Source organism: Lycorma delicatula, chromosome 1 (assembly GCF_047948215.1).
Source record: "Lycorma delicatula isolate Av1 chromosome 1, ASM4794821v1, whole genome shotgun sequence".
In the NCBI taxonomy this organism is placed as follows: Eukaryota; Metazoa; Arthropoda; class Insecta; order Hemiptera; family Fulgoridae; genus Lycorma; species Lycorma delicatula.
Genome location: NC_134455.1, coordinates 271,232,918 through 271,256,210, shown reverse-complemented (window position 1 = coordinate 271,256,210; position 23,293 = coordinate 271,232,918). Strand labels below are relative to the sequence as shown.

The window sequence follows — 23,293 nt, the reverse complement described above, 5'->3', positions numbered from 1 at the left end:
AGGCATGTTCATTACAGATGAGAATGTGAACAAAGCTAATAGGATCCAAGGATTTTGCTGATCTAGTAAATTTTGCCTTCTCTAAATCTGTCAAAAGGAAACAGTACAGAAAACATTCCACCGGCATCCATTGAGCATTTTATTTTGAAGTGACTATCTTGCAAATCTTCACAAGTTCTTTGTTATAAATCACCAATATATTTTCTTTGTATAATGTATAATATCTGCTATGTTTAATCGATTCTGACATGGTGCAGCCAAAAACTCAAATTTTTCAGTTAACTTCAATCTCAGCTATTGCTAAGGCTCATTTATCACAACCCAGAGTTCAACAGTCATGCTCTAGACCGTCAACATTTCAAGCTGTACTAGGAAAAAATGCCACTCTCAATGAGAGTGAAAGATTAATTTCAATTTCGTGGGCTTTTTGCATAATTCTCTTCACAGTAGAAATGCATTTTTTGGTTACATAAAATTTATTTATCAAACGAATCTAAATTGCACACAGTACTGAGGCGATTTACATGATTTTTCGGTGAAACGAACACAGATGGCTTCTCGGTTTCATTTGATTTCCTTTCTGCTATAATTCTTTGGACCGTTTGTTTTGATACTTTTGTTGCTTGAACTACCGTATTTAGCACTTCAGTTTTCCATGTTAACGATTTTTAACATTCTCATATAGCACATTTCAAAAGCTTCTAATCTTTCTTCTCAGATACTCTGATCATCCAAGTTTCACTTCCATATAAAGTTGTTCTCGCATTGTTTTGTAAAAAGAAGTTGTAAACATGAATACAATTTCCCCTTGCCTGACTATGAACTACTGTACCATTTCCTCCTAACTTGGGCATTTTAAAAGAAAATAAATATTGAAATATTAAAAATTAAATGACTGAATTTATGACAAAGCCTTAAATGAAAACAACACAACAAATAGTAAAAATAAATCACCAACAGCTATTCACTTTATTAAGTAAAATTTACACAGTAATAAATGTTTCTATAACACTTCTAGAACATAATCACAAGCGATGTGTGACATATGATTCTTGACAGTGTAGATTAAAAATAAGTAAATGAAATTCTTAGAATTGCGTGCTGTGTTTACAACAATTCATAAATAGCACATTAGTCATGAATGATTCTATTATTAATTGCTGTAAAATAGGAAGTAGGCCTAGATCACATCAATATATAATTTACAATAAAACTCCACAATTACAAATGCTACAGCAAATTTATGAAACCTATTTTTTGTATATTATCATACTAGAAAATGACAATGTTTTTAGTTTGCTTGTAACAGAGGCCAATGCATGCAAAATGCTAGTAAACAGGCTTTCAGTCCCTGCACCAACATATGTACTGATACACATATGGTTACTTTATCACCTATAAAGTAACAGATAAAACAGTTATAAAGATAAAACAGTTTTTATCTTTTCTACACTGATGACTAGGCCCTTGCCAGTATTCCTTAAAAGAACTGATCAAATTATTCTTTTCTAATCTGTTAATGTTTACTTCTCTGAATACCACACGACCTATAAAAGTTCTATGATTAACTAGGAAGCAGTTTTGAGTCTTTCTTTATTTATCTTAACTAGTTTCTTTCTCATCTACTTTGCTTGTCCTGAATAGATTTTGTGGATTCTTACTGGCAATTGCTTTTTGCTTGCACTTACTTCATCTGCACAAACAATGTAGTATTTTTTTTTTTGTCTTCAGTCATTTGACTGGTTTGATGCAGCTCTCCAAGATTCCCTATCTAGGGCTAGTCGTTTCATTTCAGTATACTCCCTACATCCTACATCCCTAACAATTTGATTTACATATTCCAAACGTTGCCTGCCTGCACAATTTTTTCCTCCTACCTGGCCCTCCAATATTAAAGCGACTGTTTCAGCATGCCTTAATATGTGGCCTATAAATCTATCTCTTCTTTTAACTATATTTTTCCATATGCTTCATTATTCATCAATTTGCCTTATCATCTTTTCATTTGTCACCTTATCCACCCGTCTGATTTTTAACATTCTCATATAGCTCATTTCAAAAGCTTCTAATCTTTTCTTCTCAGGTAATCTGATCATCCAAGTTTCACTTCCATATAAAGCTACGCTCCAAACATATATTTTCAAAAATGTTTTCCTGACATTTAAATTAATGTAGTATTAATTCATTATTCAATGTATACAATAATATTTATTTAATTGATTTTATTATAAGTATATTAATTACATGAACTTAATTAATTAAACTAAATAAAAAAATGCCTTATAGAACTGCTTTTAAATCACTACATTACTTTTTACAGGACACATTACAGTACACTAAATTAAAAAAACTATTCTGAAATTTTTCAATATGGTGTGCCATTTGTACTAAAATTCAAATTATTTCTTTATTATATCCACACAGTAATTTAAACAAATTTCAAATACTACTTAAAATTCAAACATTTCATTTTAAACTACAGTTAGTTTTAAAAATAAAGCTTATGTTTGTTTCACCACACAGAAACCAGTAAGAGCTTGTAACAGTTTCTTTGATGTTGCATTATATAGGCATGTAATAAGGGGAACAAAAAATTCTTTGATGTTATATTATATAGGCATGTAATAAGGGGAAAAAAAACTTTTTCATATCCTACTGTATTAAAATCATAAAATGTTAAGACAAAAATCAAGAGCTAATGAAGAAAAAAAATCAAACTATGGTTAACCTAGGTGTCTAGTATAATAAGGATATTTTGGACTTCAATTCAGAAAATATATTTTAAAGAGAAACATTTTATAAAATTATTAAGATTTTGTATGAGGTACATTCTTACCTTTTTTTGAATTGTTCATTATTCTTATCAAAGTTACTTTTCTTTATAGAATCAGATTTATTTGTTATCAATTGGATACATTTTTCTTTAGAAGTTTCAGTATCACTATGCTCAAAACACATTAGTTGGCTGGCAGAAATATCACTGTTATGCTTCATATCAGATCCTGAGTAAGCATTATCACAGTCTTTATTTTTATTCACACCATGATCATCTGCAGAAGTTTCTTCAGGGAACGTAACTAAAGACTCAAGTTTTTCTCTCATATCATAAGCATCTATTTGTGACTCAGAACTAGTAATAATGGTTCTTTCATCTGATAAGGAATCTGGTTCTTTGTATTTAAGTTCTACCATCACAACAAAATCTCTATTGTCATCAGACTGATGCTGTGCATCTAACATATCTGAACCCATTTTACTAAGGACAATTACTCCTCCATCATGAACTGTTAATGTTTTCTCATTTTTAGAACCATCTGTTGGCCATAAACAGCTGGGTGTCTGTTTTATTACACAAGTCTCCACTACTGTACCTTTGTTTTCCTACAAAACAATAACACCACTACTTAATGTCAACAAATAATTCTGTAAGAAGAAAAACATTAATTTGTATAATGTAGACCTCATAAATCACTACTAAAAATAATAACTAAATTAATTCTCAGAATAAAATGGAGAGCTTTCACTGTGCAATTACTTCCAATCATTAATTTTTTAATTTCTGTAGTCAACATTTTTTTTTAAACTTCCTGTCACTTTTGATTCATGAAAATATTTATTATATGATGAAAACTCTCCTAGTGAATATCTGCCTGCATTAGACAATGACAATACGAAAATGTGCCAATACAGACAAATAATGTTATAAGGTTATTTAAACCTAAAACAAATAAGTTTGTCAGATTTATGTTGGTGATTAGAGTATGTACTTACTCTAATTACAAACGTAAAAATTCATCAAACAATTTTACAATTTTATTCCTTTCCCATGGAGGCTGATAAGAACAACATTTAACAACAAAACCAATTTTTTCATACCACAGATTTTTTAAACCATATTTAAACTAAGAAACAATTATATAGGAATATATTTGTGGTAAATAATATTTTCACTACATATGATTTTATTTCAATTTTTTTATGTACTGTTAAAACATATTTTAAACAGTAAAAAAATTATTTTATCTTATTCTTAAATTTAATCAGGGAAACTACTAATTTTGCAATATATAACAATATAACATCACGAAAAATTATATTATGACTTATTTTTCTCTCTACAAGTCTGATGTGGAGAAGAAATTCATAAACTACTTAATTAGTAATAAACTTTTTTATTTATCTCCACTATGTTCTAAATACAGACCGTACTACTACTGATTATTTTATATGAAATAAATTTAATATAAATTGTATTATTATATTCTGTTGTTCTTTTACAGAAGAGTATGCAGAATTTTACTGTTAAAAAATTTCAAACAATTCTCTTGGTTTTTTCTCAATATTTTGAGCAAAGATATAATCAATGTTTTATTTGTAACATTATTCTTAGTCACAAGAGCATTTGATGTGTTTTCTATTCAGTCAACATGAGAATATGTTTTAAATTCATTAATCAAATTATTTAGATGTAACAGTATTTAACAATTAAAATTATTTCAATGTAGTAATATTCTATTACTTAAAATTAGCTAAGACAATTAAAGAAAACAAAAAGGAAAATGGGGACAATAACGAGACCTGGATAAAATTAAGAAATCCCATAATAAAAACAGCAGAGGAATAAGTTGAAAAAAAATTATGAAAAAGCAGAGGAATTATGAAAAAAATAACAATCAAGAAACCACGGGTAACAGAAATGCTAAAGAAAACATTGGAAGAAAGACGGCAGTATAAGAATAAGACAGGAGTAAATGAAAGAGCAGCACATCGCAAATTGAACAATGAATTAAGGAGAGAAACACTAAAAGTTAGGAAAAGGTAGCTGAAAGAAGATTGTTATGATATTGAGGAGATCTAGAAAAGAAAAGGCAGTATGATATGATGTATAGGAAGATGAAGAGCATTACATGGGGTAAATGAAAAATGGTGTGGTAAAATTAGAGAAACTGAGGATAAGGATGGTAAAATGGTATATCAGGAGAAATACATAAGAGAAAAGAAGGAATATATGGAGGACCTGTATATGACAAGAGAAAAATCTGAGTAAATAAACATAGAAAAGAAGTGGGATATAGCTGAAGTGGGTAAAGGACCATAAATATTAAAAGTGAATTACAGAAGGCAATTAAAGATATGAAGAATAAAAAAAAATGACAGGACTTTCTGTAGAATTTTATAAATGTTTAAATGAGGAAATAAGGCAAGAAATAGTTGAACTGCGTAATAAGATATAATAGGGAAAATGGCCTGAAGACTTAGTGAAAATGTTGATACCAGTTCCAAAGAAAACTAGAACCAAAAAATGTACAGAACACAGAACATAAAGTTTAATAGCTTATGCTGCTAAAGAAAAATATTGTTAAGAGTTCTAAAGTGGAGGTTGGTAACAATAATGAAAGAGTGCTGGGGAGGAACAGTTTGTCTTTAGGTAAGGGGTAGGAACCACAGATGCTATTGGGCTACTAATTATGGTTAGAAAGTGTTAGAGGAATGAGTCTGCACTTCATAGATTTCAGAGAATCAAATGGTAGAAAATGATGGCGATTCTTAAACAGAAAAAAGTAGAATGAAAAGACAGAAGGTTATTTAAAGAATTATACACAAGACAAAGAGCAGCAATGGAAGTAAGAATGTAACTGATTGGGTAGGTCTAAGTGGAGGTGTTAGGCAAGGATGCTATCTATTGCCAACACTGTTCAATATTTACATTGAAGATATGATAAGGAGTATATCAGAAGAAAGAGAAGAAGAAGTAAGTATGGCAGGACCAAAAACAAGATGCTTAAGGTTTGTTGATGATATGGTAATTCTATCTGATGGCACACACATGCTTCAAATATAGTTACAGTTCTTGAAGAAGGAATGAAAATAAATATAGGAAAAACTTAAGTAATGCAAATAAATCACAAAGAGGATTTAGTGGTAAGAACAACTGAAAGAAGAATACAAAAAGGAAAAATTTCAAATATTTGAGGACTATAGCAACAGAGAGGTGGAAGAGTGCAATGTAAATAAAAGAAAGGATATTAATGGGAAAGGAAGTCTTCAATAAGAAGAGTGTACATTAATATGTAGTAAAATTCGGTTCTTAGAGTTAAGGAAGAGGTTAGCCAACCGCTATGTATAGAATATATTATATGGATGTAAAATGATGATTATTGAGACTTTTAAGATGTAGAAATGGAGAAAGTAAGGTGGACAGATAAAGTGAAGAATGAGAAGTAATGGATTAAAGAAGAAAGAACACTTATTTGAGAAATGCACAAAAGAAAATGTTAGGATATGTGATAAGAGGAAGTGTATTCTAAAGAACTGTAGTCAGTAGGAGAAAAGAAACATGGAAGAAGAAAATTAATAGGCGAGGTAGAGATTAGAAACTACAATGGGATGAATGAGAAGGCCTGGATGTAAATGGATGGAGACAGCAATGGCATTAGGGACCTGCTGTCAGGAAGTACACTACATGATAATGATTTAAATGCATTACTTCATATAATATGAGGATCAGTCAAATATAAACTGGACTTTTGTTTTTAACATTTATTAGTGTAGAATAAAATACAAACCATATTTACTGCTTTTCTACATGAATTCCCTGAAGTTCTACAAGTTTTTTCCAAAATGTGAGGAGCTTGCAGTCTCTTCTTCATAAAAGGTTTGAGGATTTGTCATGGGCCAAATGTACATGAACTCCTCCATTTGTTGTCACTCAGGAATTGATGTCTTTTGGGTGCCTCTTTCAAAGGTTCAAACAAAAAGAAATTGCAGGGAATAAATTTGGACTGTATAAAGATGTTTTAAGGTTTTCCAGTAAATTTCATTCAGTTTATCCTAGGTACTAGCAGCTTTATAAGGCCTAGCATTGTCACAAAGGAGAATCACATCTTTAACTGGCTGATTGTGCCTTTTGTTCTTGTGACAAACATTATTGAAGAATTGGCAACATCCCCAGTGTGATGTTGGTAGTTCCAAAAGACAATTGCAAGGATTATACCAGCTGATTGAAGTACAATTGCCAATATAGGGCAAGGCTTTCCACTCCTATGCCAAATCATAGTGACTTGATTTTGACTCAGGACTCATCATATGTGACTGTCTGATGGCAAAAAATTATTTCCCTCTAGTCAAAATTGATTCAGAACCTTTGGCAAATTTGCTATTCGGTATGATTCTAATTTTGGTTCAAAAGTCTTGGAACTCACCTCGCACAGACTTTGAAAAACTAACAGTGCTTTGTGATAATGGAATGGCACTTCCCTGACAGATAAACACTTCTGAAGCAATTTCATCAACTGTCAATCATCTTCAATGAGGACATGGATCTATCAGTTGTGGTCATCAATCAAATTATCCTAAAATGCCTACTACTGTCCTCAATTTCTATAGCTTCATACCTTTCTTTAAATTTGTTGGTCCAGTCATATATCTGAATACTTGACAAGTTATATTCCTATACTGTGCATGCAATTTAGTCAAAATTTTTGAAGGTTTGATGTTTCATTCACAAGAAACAACTGAAAATGGAACCTCTCCTTTCTCAAGATGTTACTAACCAGACACAAAATGCTGAGATGGCTGGAGTGTTTATCTTCTCCCCACATCTTCACCACTCACATCCCTCCACACCAGCCTATGAAAATTAACACGTGAGCTGTGAAGACAAAAGTCCAGTTGTATTTTACTGACCCTTATAATGTTTATAACTGTGATGATGAATCAATGGATTTTAAAAGTTTTTTATATAAACTGCAGTTTTCGCATATAAACTGCTGTTTGATGTATCCATAGGGGACATTTTGTTGATAGTGTGCATATACGAGGGTAAGTCAATTATTATCTGCAATTTAGTTATATTTTGGTTTATGTTGGCAGTACTGTTGTGTTGTGTAGATGACGCATTTTGTGTTTTAATTGTTATGTCTGTGCAGGTTTGATGCTGCTAGGTTAGTTTCATTATTGCTACCCTGCCATTAACCATGGCTGCTCCGCTTTCTGTTTGCACCAAAGAAGAACAACGTTCGGTGATCCGTTTTTTGTGGTCGGAAGGTGTATCAGGGGTCAAGATTCAGCGAAGACTTTCGGTACAGTACGGGAACAGTGTGTTGCCACAACGGAGTGTCTACGAATGGATTGAAAAATTAAAAAACGGTCGCACAAGTGTTACGCACGACGAAGGAGCTGGACGACCGTTTACTGCCACAAATGTGGAAAACATTGAGCGTGCATGCGACATGGTTTTCTTAGACAGACGAGTAACTACTGATGAAGTGGCACATCGTCTGTAAATTAGTCATGGTTCTGCCTACGAAATCATCCAATAGAGGCTTGGGTTTCATAAGTCTGTGCAAGATGAGTCCCAAAATAACTCAGTTGCATAAACAAACGCGCTTGGACATCTGCCAAAAACATTTGGATCGCTGTGGTAACGAACGGGACATCTTCTAAGACAGAATCATCACCGGTGATGAAACATGGATCCATCATTATGAGCCGGAGAATAAAAGACAGAATATGGAATGGAAACATCCAAATTCGCCCTGCAAAAAAAGTTCAAGACCCAACCATCCGCAGGAAAACTGACGCTTACGTTTTTTTGGGACTCACAAGGCCCAGTACTGGAACACTATAAGGAAAGGGGCACGACAATAAACAGTGCGTGTTACAGTGAGATGCTTACTGCCAAGCTGAAGTCTGCAATTCGAAGCAAACTGCTATCGAAAGGTGTTGTGTTGTTGCACGACAATGCCCATCCACATACTGCTGCAACTCTCCAGAAACTCAACTTTGAAGTACTGGCTCATCCTCCGTATAGTCCTGGTCTTGCTCCTTCTGACGACTACCATTTGTTTGGTCACTCAAGAGGCATTAAGGGGCCGTCGATTTACCTCGGACGAAACAGTGACAGAAGCGGTGCATTCCTGGCTCGCAGCTCAACCGAAAACCTTCTTTTAATAAGGGCATCAGGAAGCTTGTGCAACAATGGACCAAGTGCGTTGAAATGCAAGAGGACTATGTTGAAAAATGATGTACATGTAAGTTTCCTATTTGTATTGCAATAAAATTTATAACAACATTGCAGATAATTGACTTACCCTCGTACATACAAGGGGTGTCAAAGAGTAATGAGAATTTTGAAATTTCGAGTTTGTATTAGTCAGATTCTCGAGATTTTTTTGTTGTTGTATTGGTAAACATATCTGAACAGTATCAATACATTTTTAACCATATTTTTTATATTATTTAGTCTGTTGTCATCTGTCAAAAGGAATACATGTGTTTGGGTACAATCGGCAATTTTTTATTTGTATAAAAGTAATGGATCAGAGAATTTGTATTAAATTTTGCTATAATGGAATAAAGTATAGCAATGTTTTAAAAATGTTATATTGCTTTTGGTGAGTTTTCTATGAGTAAAGTAAGGGTTTACGAGTGGTAGAGTGGTATAAGCATTTCCAAGGTCGAGAAGACGCTGAAGATGACGAGCGCCCCGGACGCCCCAGCACATCAACAACCGATGGAAATGTGGAAAGTGAATGAAATGACTATAAATGATCGCCGAATCATAATCGGAGAAGTCGCTGATATTGTTGGGATATCAATTGGCTCATGCCATGAAATTTTTTCGGATGTTTTGGGTATGAAACGTGCGACAGCAAAATTAGTTGAATTTTGAACAAAAACAGTGATGAATGGAAGTTACTCAGGAGTCGCTAAATAAAGTCAACAATGATGCAGAACTACTGAAACGTGTCATAACAGGAGATGACACATGGGTTTACGGATATGATATCAAAACTAAGGCTCAATCGTCCCAGCATTCTGGAATCACCAAGACCGATAAAAGCTCGACAAGTATGGTCGAATGTGAAGATTATGTTCTTCGATTTTAACAGCATAGTGCATCATGAGTTCTTGCCACATGGTCAAAGAATCAATAAGGAATATTGCCTACAAGTTCAATGCTGTTTGCGTGAAGCAATCCAAAAAAACGCCCGGATTTGTAGAGAAACAATTCATGGCTTTTGCACCACGATAATGCGCCTGCTCACACTTCATTGCTTGTTCGTCAATTTTAGCCAAAAACAACACTATAATGATACCCCAGCTGCCATAATCGCCAGACATGGCTCTACGTGACTTTTTTCTATTCTCAAAAATAAAGAGAACCTTAAAGGGCCGTCGTTTTACAAGCAAAGATGAGATTAAAAGCAAATAAATGAAACAAGTAAACACTATTCCAAAGATTGAGTTCCAGAAGTGTTTCGGGGATTGGCAAAAGCAATAAGTTTGTAATATCTAATGAGGGCTATTTTGAAGAGGGATAACATTAATGTAGACAAATAAATAAAATTCTTACAAAAAACCAAAAATTCTCGTTACTTTTTCAACACACCTCGTATATAAAATAAACTTTTGAAAAATAAATCACAAGTATAAATGTTTTATTTAGCAAATATTATCTTAGAATGGGATGATAAATTAAAATGCTATTATTTATTGAATAAATCACAATCTATTCCAAAATATATGTAATTATTATTATTATTATTGTTCACAATAAAGCATCATAAAGTTCACAGTAGGCATCATAAAGATGACTACTGACCCAGGAGATACACAACTGGAATTGTCGAAAATTTATCAGTAGCTTTGATCCTCAAATTAACAACAGTTATTTGTTAAACATTAAACCAAGAGATTTACAACAACTGTCATAAAAATATGATGCAGTCCAATCTAAAATTGAGGAATTAGATTCTGCCAATAATGCTAATGGCAGGATTCATATTGAGGGCAACTTGTGTGTCATCAAAAGTAAATTGAGGTCACTAATTGATTTCTATAATCCTGACAGCCAAAGTTCATGTCAAAATACATTTAATATGCTAAGCAACCCAATTCAATTACCACCAATTAAGTTACCAGAATTTAACAGTAATATTCGGGAATGGCAGTATTATTTCACTATGTTCAATGATTTAATTAATTCAAGAGCTGATCTATCTGATATACAAAAAATACCTACATTACCTTTATTCTTCGCTAAAGGGCACCATGTTTGACATGATAAAAATTTACACATTACCAATAACAATTATTCAGTGGCTATCAATTTATTAAAAAATACATACAATAATAACCTATTCATTGCCATTCATCATGTGGAGAATATATTTAATATTAACTCAACAGAAGTCTATATCTAGTACTTCTCATTTTATTAATGTCACCTGATCATCTGTAAATTCGATTAAAACTATGAATTTGCCTTCTGATGCAGCTGAACTAATAGTATTGCAATATTTAATTTCCAAAATGAACCATCATTTTCAGACTGTGCAAGGAAAAATTTGTCTCTTACAATTTCCCAGTTTTCAGAATTTAGTTAAATTTATTGAGAATAGAAGACAATTACTGGAAAATATGTCTGTTAATTCAGATTCTAAAACTACATCCCAGCCCATTATACAACAAATTATATAAGTTACACAGAGACATAACTAAGCTAACTCACAACATTATTATAACAAAATTTATAAAAACAAATCATGTGGTTACCACTTCAAACTATTCGTTGTTACATGTGCTATTCAAACCATTCTATTTACAAATGTAAAAGATTTCTAAGCCTAAATATCAGTAACCAAAAGAGATTTCTAACTAAAAACGATTGTTGTTTTAATTGTTAACATCCTGACCACCTTATTAAACACTGTCCCAATAATTATGTCTGTGAATTTTGTACGATATAAGACATCATCATTAATCCAAAAAAAAACAACATTCAATTCTAAAAATGATTCAAATATAAACTGTGCGTTTAAACTATAGACAAGCAGAAATGTTCCCTTTGCCTACTGCCTTATATAAATGAACCGTACTTCTGCCTGAATTATTTCACTAGTGCATATGTTTATTATTATTACTGTCGCTATTTACTGTTATTTGTAAATATTTACAAATCATATGATTTTTCGCAGGCAGTATGCTTGATCATGTAAGTATGATCTTTGTTCTTAATCTTATTTATTACTTATGTTACTTTTTCTTAATCATTAAAAGGATCTTTATAACTTATTGCCCAGCCACTTAGTTATGAATTGTACTCAGTTTAGATTGGTAGAGCATGAAATCAATGAATGGCAAGATAAATTTAAATGTTATTATTTAGTGAATAAATACAATCTAAAACAGAATACGTATACTTTATCTCGATGTACCAGCACCTTTTATGGTGTGGGGTATTAGCTTTTAAATGGAATCCAAAGGCAAGAATTGCACGTGTACAATGTAAAACTACTAATATTTTTAATAACAAACTGAATTAAATTTATTAAATATAACAGTTGTCATTAAATGATTAATACTTTGCATAATCTTTACTGCAGACTATCATAGCAAAAAATGCTGAACTTTTCATTCAGGAATTTAACAGCTTTTTACACAGAAAAAAAAATCACCTGGAGAGAATTATGACTGTTTAATAGTGCATTAAATTTTGATTCTGCTGCCAAACTTAAATCGAATAATTCATTACAAACATCTAATTTTGACATACATGAGATACATATATGTTTTGGCTTAGAATCTTGTTCATCAATCTGAAAAATGTGAAAAAAATATAACTAATACAAATAACTTAACGCTAAAAAATAAATACAAAATCTGATATTAAAAAACATGAAATATTATTAACCACATTATCTTGCAGAAATACAGAATACAAAAATTACATGTACATCTATATTTTTATAAATACCTCTCTGAATTACTCACTCCTGTATTATTCAGTCCAAATTCTTGAATTTCTCTTAAAACTAATCCTATGAGATAAATGTTTCATTCACTAACAAGCAGGATATATTTCAATTTTTTTTTTTTAAATCTAAATCTTTTACAATAGAAGCTGGCAAACTTTTAGTTATATCTTCACCGGCAAGTGATGTTAATTTGCTGTGAAACTGAAAAACAGATAACTCCAAAATTCTTTAAAATCCATCTTTGGTTTTCTTTTAAATCATTCCTAAAGGGGTAAAACAAAAGTACTTTTTCCTGAATTTCTGTGGTAATTTTTAACATATCAAAAGACCTAAAACTGACACAATACTAATAATGAAATTCTGTGAAGATTTGTTTCAGGAATTTAGGGTTTTGTATTTCTAGTTTACATTTTCAAAGGGCTGGAAAAGTTTTTAATTAATACTAAAATGCTGCAAAAGTATTAATTATATGAGGGGTTCAGAACCTAAGTGAACTAAGTCCATTTTACATTATTTTGTGAAAAAAGCCTACAGAGTTTTTTCATTGTAATCAATTCATTAATGGTTTACATAATTTTTTTTATGCTATGCTACAAAGAAGTTTCAGATTTAAATATGTATGTGGAAGACCAGTAAACATGTTAAACCATACTGTGTTTATTAATATAAAATATCTCATTTTTGGATTTTATTCATTTTGGCAGTGAAAGAATGAACAATAATGAAATACAACTTCTGCTGCTATAATTTTTCATAATCAGAATATGATTGTTTACATTATTAAAATACAATATCAAAACAATAATGACAATAAAATTTAAACTGACATTAAACTGAGTGACTCATAAACAATTCATCATTAATGTAAAATTCTGTTTCATACAATGAGTTTTCATCTGTATCATTTTGAGATCTAGTACCAAATTTCAACAAAAGATTCTTATAGAAAGAATGATGCACAGCAGATAGTGTTAAAGGTCAATCATATCTTACTTCTGTGCTTATGTGACAAGTCGGCAACGAGAATACAATTGAGGCTGATTAATATCAAACACTAGGTACCTGTTTTCCACGTTATAGTAGTTTTTGTAAATTAGCTTCATGAAATTCAACTTCTTCATGTATTTGTTTGAAGTGAAGCAAGAATTTTCCCACCCTGAATACTCTTAACCAATGCAATTTCAACAACTTAAATTTTTCCCATCAGATCCTTCTTTCGGTAGTTATTGCTTCTTCAACTGGCTTTGTTGATAAAAACATAATCAAAATGAATTTCTTGAAACTGGAAAGGCAGATGCTTGTGCTTTTGTTTGTTCAATTATATGAATCCTCAGGAGAAATAAATTATTATTATTTTTTTTTTTTTACTTGCTCCTTCAATAATTCCAAATTCCCTATTGTTTGGCAAAACATCTGTGATGTCAAGTTTATATGAGGCTCATGCTTTCCTCTGCTGTCAATCTCATTCGAAATCTCATGTTCGGTTAAACATCTATAGAGGTGACGTCAACTTATTTGAAATGCATTTAGGAAAAACTCTAAAATATAGTAATATAACAGTCATTTAATGAGTATTCAAAGTCAAATCTTTCTTTTTTCTACCACTATCTTCATCATGAACTCAGGATCTTGTTGGTTTCTCAGCCTTAACCAAGCCATAAAGATAAAATGGTTTGCTTTGAATAGTCACTCAATTTCCAAAATGACTGAAATATCTTCAGTTTTTGATCTGCAGTGAATTTTCCAGAGCAAATTTCTTATTTACAACTGAAATCCAAATTACAAATTTTAGAAGGCATAACCTTACCTGAATTAGCACCCCCATTACTCTCACCACTGTCTCTTTTCTTCTTACTGATGCTTTTCTTCCAAGAACTCTCATCTAATTTTCTTTTTCTCCTCTTGATCCAGGTGCAGTATTATTTACTAGGTTTGATGATGACTGCCCAGATGTTTCATCATTCTTAGCTGGTTCATTATCTGCATCAAATACTGTAACAAAAAAGTACAGCAAGTTATTACTCTAAACACTGCACCTATAATTAATTATTTTAATCATAAAAACAGAAATAAAACTCAGTAATCACAATAAAATATTTATGAAATTATACTGCAATTGCACAACTGTAATGTTAACCTCAAAACTTAAAAACAATAGTCAAATGGTACATACCTTCAAATATATCAGCAGACGGTGCAGACTGTGAATCTGGATTGTAATCTTCATCTGATAACATGTTAGAAGCAATACTATGCATTCACTGTCTATTATTTTTTCAAAATAACTCTCGTTGAACATAGAACAAACTTGGAAAATGTATAAACTCTATGAGAAATTGGTTCAGTAGGGCAGTGAAGACAATCACTGCATAAAGAAAAAATATACTCTGGTGGAGTTTGTATTTGATTTGCTGTGGCAGTGAATTAATGTACTAATTTTATACACATTAATCCACCTAACAAAAAATTATAAAAATGGACTTGTTCACTTTGGTCATGAACCCCACATATAACCCTCACTCACTCACCATCACTCCCATTTCCTGAATTGCTAGAGAGCTGAAATTTTACATATAACACATATACTTATATTTTAACACTTATAATCTTTACTTATATTTTAACAAATTAAAATGAAAAATTTGAAAACATTAAAATAAATTTTGGTGAAATGGCATCCACAATTGCTAATTTGTTTTTTTTTTATCAAGCTTGTTACATACTCATTGGCAAAGGCACATTTGAGATCAGCAGTTTATATTGCATTTATGAATATCAATACAGCTGTACTGGAATTACAGTGTCACAAACATAATGCAATAAAATGCCACTATATATGAAGCCAATAATTAGTTCAGATAAATCCTAGCACCAATCTGATTTAGGCAAGATTAAGAATCTGGTTGTTGAACTGTATGATTAATAAAGTTGTCTTCTTGCTGTCAAAAAAAATGAAACCCCTGTCAACCTCTATAAGCAGCCATGAATTTGGCCAGCTAAGCCTGCAAGAAAAATGTGTTCAACATTCTCTTTGTTTTGTAGCCATTGATTGGAGAATTTGATTTAAATCTTCTTTCATACTTCTGCAGATCTCTCTTTTTCTGTTTAGCCTCCGGAACCATTGTAAGGTATTATTTCAGAGGATGAATGAGGATGATATGTATGAATGCAATTGAAGTGGAGCTTGTACAGTCTCAGGTCAACCATTCCTGAGAAGTGTGGTTAACTGAAACCCAACCACCAAAGAACACCGGTATCCACAATCTAGTATTCAAATCCGTATAAAAGTACCGATCTCTATGGCAGAGTGGTAGCATCTCAGCCTTTCATCCGGAGGTCCTGCATTCAAATCCTGGTCAGACATGGCATTTTTCATACGCTATAAATTTCAAATATAAAATTAAAGGTTGACAAGTAATGAAGCCATCAAAACCGCCAAAAACACCATTCCTTCTAATCATGAACAATGTATCCAAAAAATTTATGCATATTTTTTTCAGATAATAATGTAGGCCTACTGTACAAAATATTTTGATATATCTATAATGAGATAGCTTATATTCTATACAGTCTGTTACTTAATGTATGACTCGTACACACAAACTCATGTTTAAACACAAAAGTGAATAGACATGCATGGACATGAATTGTTTGCATAATCCCGTATGTAAACACTGTAGAAGGCTCAATATGATATGTTGTATTGTTGCTAGTGTTAATACCGTGGTTAGGTAAAGTACATCTATTTATAAAGTAATTTTATTAGCAGCAAACTTCTCTTTTATTTTTAATTTTATTAATTAGAAAAAATTTTTATTTTAGCTGTAGAGAAACTGGTATAAGACAAAGTGAGGTGCAATTGGTAGTTTTATAATTTATACTAACTGAACCCTTGCATTTTATAAAACTGATTATGAAGTGTTAAACTGACAATCACACTGAAACAAACTGACTTACAATAGATCTTCAGTATTGCACAATATTTTAGTTTACTGAACAGCAAATAACACTGATATCTTTAAGAAGTGGATATACTAAAATAAAAAAATATGTTATTTTCATAAAACCAAACATTTAGATAAATATTTTCATATTAATGGGAAAAGTTGGTCTGACCCATTTAGCTGTCACACTAAACTGGTTAAGAAATCTCTTCAAGAAATATCTTTGACACTTTCAACAAGCAATCCAAATTTAATATTAATTCCAGCCAGAGAACTGTGTACAAAATCTTAAACAAAATACAAAAACTGCAAGATGATACAGAAAGTGAACCGGAATGTCAAGATATATTTGAGTGTCTCATGTCTTACAGTCGATTCGGTGAATAAAGCTTGTTCAGCGCCTGGCATTTCCCCCCAGTAAGGTTAAAAAATTATCGAGCAGCGCAAAGGAACCAATTTAAAAAGATAAAGTTACAAATATAGCAGTCAGTTACCAGTAAATTAAATGATTCCTTTGATTTAAATATTTCTACAGAAGAAACCAGTTTAGTGCCACATTATTATGCTGATTTAGGTAGGGAATATGAAGAATTAATCATTAAAATAAAATGAAAACAGTTACATCAACCCAGGAAAAAATTAATATTTTAAGTTTATTACCAAAAACATGGAGCATTCAAAAAATGCAAAATGAGTTTAGTGTTGATCAGTATTTAGCCCATCAATCCAAACAATTAGTTAAAACAAGTGGAATTTTACCAGAAATTGGCAAAAAGAAACCTTGTATGTAATTGAGAAAATGTTATTAAATATGTCCAAGATTTTTACAAGAATGATGAGCACAGCTGAATGATGCCAGGCAAGAAAGATTCTGTGTCTCTGTAAGACAAGCTGATGGGAAGAAACTTAATATTCAAAAAGGCTTATCTTATGTAACATAAAAGAATTGTACACAGCCTTCAAAGAAAACATAATTTAAAAATTGGTTTTTCAAAATTTGCTTATTTAAAACCTAAATTCTGTGTTCTGGCTGGTGGGTCAGGCCCACTCTGTTTGTATGTGTGTCACCCACCTAAGTGTAAAACTAATATTATCTGTTCTAAAAATTAAATTTGATTATAAAATTCTCCTTTCAACTGCGGTATGTGATACAGAAAATGAAACATGCATGCTGTCACAATGCGAAAAATGTCCAGGCACTAATGAAGTACTCTGATTACTGCAAGAGAGCTGGGATGATTTTGATTCTGATATTATCATAAAACAGTAGGTTTCTGTTGACTGTTGTGAAATAACTACTCAAATTCTTTCATTTCAGGAGTACTTAGATAAACTTACTGAAAATTTAAATAATCTAAAAAGGCATCATTTTGTTGCAAAGAAACAAGCTAATTTCCTCAAAATTTAAAAGAAAAACTTGGAGGAGGAATGTATTGTAATGGGAAACTTCTGTCAAAATTTTCCTTTTGTGATACAGGTTGAAATCCAGTCATATCACTGGTCAAGAACTTATGCCACAGTACCTGTATTTCTCGTATATTTTAAAAAAGAAGAAAAATTACAAAGCCAAAACTACTATGTGATTAGTGAATACTTCACAATATTACATCATTCTTCTGCTTGCAAAAGCAAGTTATAAATAAATTAAAAACACTGTTGCTACGAGTTAAAACAATTTTTTAATTTTTCTGATGGCTCCTCAGCCCATTATAAAAACAAAAAAATTTCAAAAATTTGTGCTACCATCAAGATTTTGAAATCGTTGCTGAATGGCATTTTTTTGCCTCATACCATGGAAAAGGACTATGTGATTGTATTGGTGGAACTGTAAAAAGGATTGTGACTAAAGCAAGCCTTCAAAGTACAGCCAAAAATCAAATTGTTACAACTTCTGAAATGTACAATTATTACAAAAACAGTATTAAAAATACAACATTTATTTTCTGCTCTAATAAAGACGTTCAAGAGACTGAAGAATACCTCAGTTCTTGTTATCAGGTGATCACAGCAGTCCCAGAAACAAGAACCTTTCACAGTTATGTTCCAAAAGTCAGATATGTATTCTGAACCCATCGGGTTGGTCTAGTGGTGAACGCGTCTTCCCAAATCAGCTGATTTGGAAGTCGAGAGTTCCAGCGTTCAAGTCCTAGTAAAGCCAGCTATTTTTACACGGATTTGAATACTAGATCGTGGATACCGGTGTTCTTTGGTGGTTGGGTTTCAATTAACCACACATCTCAGGAATGGTCGAACTGAGAATGTACAAGACTACACTTCATTTACAGTCATATATATCATCCTCATTCATCCTCTTAAGTATTATCTGAACGGTAGTTACCGAAGGCTAAACAGGAAAAGAAAGAAAGAAAGATATGTATTCTGAAAGCCCAGGCAACCTCTGAATCAGAAACATTTATGTTAGTATCGTTACACAAGGACGTTAGTGTTTCTGATTGCTTTATAGGTTTATCAAAGCCAAAATGTAAAAATTATGTCTGCTGCATATATGATAATTAGGTGAAGTTATTGAAGTCAAAATACATGAAAATGAAGAGCAATACTGAATACACATTTTCCATCTGCAGGGTCCTAGTATTTCATTCAAGAAATCATTGAGGGATAATCAAACACATGTTCAACTGGAAAATATTTTAAGATTCTCAAACCTTCAGAGCTTTTTCTATCAACTACTGAAAGAGGTCACAACATTACACCAAAGATGAATGAGGACTTATCAGTTCTAATCAATAAAAAAATGACAGAAGCACTAAGTTATGTTAATAAAGTCTGTTATCAAAAAGCTGCGAGATTTATTCATAACTTCCATTAGCAGGATTAAAAGTGAATTGTACAACTTGTAATATATTTGAACTGAATCATTTTGTAATTGACTATTTATTAATTATGAGTTTTTTCATTCTAACGAGTTTACTTGTAATTTTTATAATCTGGAAAAAGTACATAACATCAGTATTTTTGGATATGTTGTTTACGGTTAGAAAGAACAGTGTTTTTAGAGGTTTTTTTGGCTTCATTACTCGCCAACCCCTTTGAGTAACAAAATAAATTTTATATAATTTTAAAGTACATAAAAAGTACTTACTGCTGTAAACATTTCAGACATCTGCCACCTTTCCCATATGTGGTTTTTGGGCCCCAAAAATGAGACATTTTCAAAATCTTACAATTTGGTGGCCATTTTTTTTATGAAGGACACATGGTAATAGTCCAATTTTTTTTTTTTTTTTTTTTTTAATACTACTAGTACCTAAGAGTTAAAAGGTAAAAAACAAGCCTGTTACCCTAAGCCCTTCATTATTTATTTTGGGCCCAAAATTTGAAAAATAACAATTTGTAAAGGTAACTTCAGTAAACATTACAAGATTTGGTTAATTTTGAGTACACTAAGATGAAGTTCCATCTTTGCAAAAAGCTTTTTTTGACTCTTTGTACGATGTAAAATAAGAAAGCTCTACAGCTCATGGAAAAAGTGTTGTAAATGGTTGTTTTTACATGTTGGTGAGTTAGAAAATATTCTATTACTCAAGAAAAATTTTTTATAAAAATATTTTTTGTCCACTACACGGTGGGTAGTTATCATTGACCAAATATGATCAAAATAAAAAATAGTGATGCACTGATCATTTGTTGAATTAAAATGTAATATCCCTACTGTCAGAAACACAAGAATACGTACAGTTGTAATAAAAATTACAAAAAGAAATAATAACTGTAGGTGATTCATTTTGTTAGTAATAAACAAAAATACAGCTGTGACAATAAGTGAATTAGATTACAATTAATAAGAAATGAAACAAAAAAAAAACAATTGTTAGCCTTGGTTTTGTATCTAACTAGGAAAGAGTGTTTCCTAGTACTTCCTGCTGTTTTAGCTGGCCTTTTTACTTGATGTCATTCAACTTTGTTTCCATCAGCACATTCTTCATAGGTGTCTTCTACATTTTCTTCAGAAAATTCAAAATTATCCTGTAAATGCTTGCTAATAACTAGTAACATAGTGCAACACATAATTATTTTTATTAATTTTTTTTTCTGGAACTTTTTCCAAAGATACTTTCACTTTGTTTTCTAAAACTGGAGACCTTTGCTTGAAGTGATCAAATACTCTTTCAAGAATGACCCTCTCCTTAATGTTGAACAGTTCCTCTTTTCCGTCAATAGGGTTTTTAAATGGCATTAACAACCACAAAGAAATTCCATACCCACTATCTCCAAGCAAGCAGAAATTTCCTTTAAATTGTGATATATTCTGGTATACTGAACTCTGAGTCTAAATACTGGAATCATGTACGCTTCCAGGCCACTGAGCATTTACATAAGTAATCATTTCAGTTGAATCACTAGTGATTAGCACAATGAGACTCGCAAATTAATTTCTGTTAATATAATCGTCTCTGAATGCAGATAGTTTTTTAATCAGACATGAGTACAACCAAGTGCACCAGAGTGTATCTGAAATCTGTTAGACCACTCCTCTCTAGCTACTTCCATTGCCTATAAGTTGGATGTAAATTTGATCCATAAATGTGTTTTCTCCTTTATGCTGTGGCTACACTATTTATAATCTTAGACTGCTGAGTGGTGAACATCAAAATCTTGTGCAACTGCTCTTTGAAATATGTTGTCACTTACGAATCACAAAAATATTTCCATTTTTCAGCATGAGTTGAGAGTTCCTTCTCTAGTTTCATCTGCTTTTCCCAAAAAATGAACTAAAAGATAATCTATGTTTTCGTTTTCAAATCACAATAAAGTCTTTGAATCACTGTGGCTAATATCCTTTCTCTCTAAGTAAGTCTTCTCTTTTTGAAATTGTATAAACCCTGCCGTATGACTCAAATTAAAATGCAATAGTCACCAATGCTGTAAACCAAGTATTCTCAATAGCCACCTTAAAAATAAATAAGTATTAATTTATTCATTTAAGTCAGTTCTTGTTTTTATACAACTAAAGGTAAGACATTACTGGAAAAATTCTTAAGTAAATTCTTATAAAGAGGTAAACACTGATTAAATTATAAGTTTACTTATTGCAGTAACACTTAATTCCTTTTCCTTTTGTTTTATTCAATTCATTGTAAGAACTTAAAATGTTACAAGTAAGAAGTTAATACTTTTTTCATTCAATAGACCCAATCAAGAGATAACTTATGCTTAAAAGTGTTCACTTATTTATTTTTATTTGATAAACCCAGTGATACATGCATAACCAAAATTGCCACCTCAACTGTACAGTTTTCCATGCTCACAGCAGAAAATTTCACAAGCTGGAAATTTTGTATAAGTTTTGTTTTGAAAATGGAAAGTGTAGGTGTTAGAAATAAAAAATGAAAATGTTGAAAAATTACAAGATGCAGCACTTCTAGAAAAAGCCACTTCTAGAAAAAGATGCAAAGGGTCAGTGCACAGATAATCAATGCTGGATAAATACACTGAATATGTACAAGAAGATAAAAGTGCAACAGAAATGATACAAAAATTAAGTGATGTCTTTCAACATAAGAGTACTTTGGCAAAGATGTATGTGAAGAAAAAGTTGAAATACAAAGTTAAAAGTTAATGTACATGCTTAAAATGAAATTTGATGAAGACCAATTATCATTTCAAACAGTTTGAAAACTCATTAAAGAGTTCAAAGCTACAATGTATGACACACTGACAAAACTTGTTACCTTTTTCTGATGATGTCAGAGTGTTTCAATAATGTCATTACTTCTACTGAAATAATAATGAACAAACACAACATATTGTACACATATGAAGATGTAAAAGCAAGGTTGCTGGATGTAAAATTATAAACCAAAGAAAATTCCACAGCAGCAGATGTAAGTAATTGTTTTTTTTCATCTAAAAGAGTACAAAATGAATAACATAAAGATGTATAGGCTATCTAGTGGCGGGAAAGGACATTCTAAAAGATTGTTCATCGAAATAGTCAACGTGAATCAACAGGTACTCCTCATAGATGTCGTGGTTGTTCCAGAGGGAGAGGCAGCTCCCGAAGCTGTAGTAATGTTAATTGCAAAATAGTAGAAATTCAAATATTGCAAAGGAGAAGGATGATTAATTATTTGATTGTTACCACCAAGGATTGCAAAGAAAATAGTGTTCTATTTTCAGGCATGTATGGTAATACTTTGATAAAATTTATTTTTGATAGTGGCACTACATCACTGGACATCCAAAAATTTTGAAAAATGTATGAGCAATGTTGATGTTATGAAATATGCTAAGAACATAAAAATTGTAAGTAGTGAAATTGTAAGAGATATAAAAAGGCGTATGTCTAAAAACACTTAAAGATATGGAATTATAAATATAACCATACCTGCAATTATTGTGCCAGGAATTTCTTATAACCTCTATCTGTTAAAAGTCAGCAACCATAATAAATGGTCATTTCCAAATACAGTGGAAATCAAAAAAAAATATGAGCAATGTTGAGGTTATGAAATATGCATTGTAAAATTTATAAATCCGGCCACAGGAATTTGCTGTTTGAAAAATTAAAATGTATTATGGCATCAAAGACTTGGCCATAAACAAAGTTTGAAAGAACTCAACTTT

The 23,293-nt window shown here is 31.5% G+C and overlaps 1 protein-coding gene across 2 annotated transcripts in view; it reads right to left on the bottom strand.

Moving 5' to 3' along the window:
* Nucleotides 1–23,293, bottom strand: part of LOC142331596 (uncharacterized) — a 32,208-nt gene that overhangs the window by 4,941 nt on the left and 3,974 nt on the right. The window contains exons 2-3 of one of the 2 annotated variants that reach the window (XM_075377610.1): nt 12,462–12,602; nt 2,837–3,381 (exon numbers count right to left, since the gene is read on the bottom strand). In XM_075377610.1, the coding sequence (XP_075233725.1) occupies nt 2,837–3,381; nt 12,462–12,602 (686 nt within the window). The remainder of the gene's footprint in view (nt 1–2,836; nt 3,382–12,461; nt 12,603–23,293) is intronic. The other variant, XM_075377616.1, reaches the window with a different exon arrangement.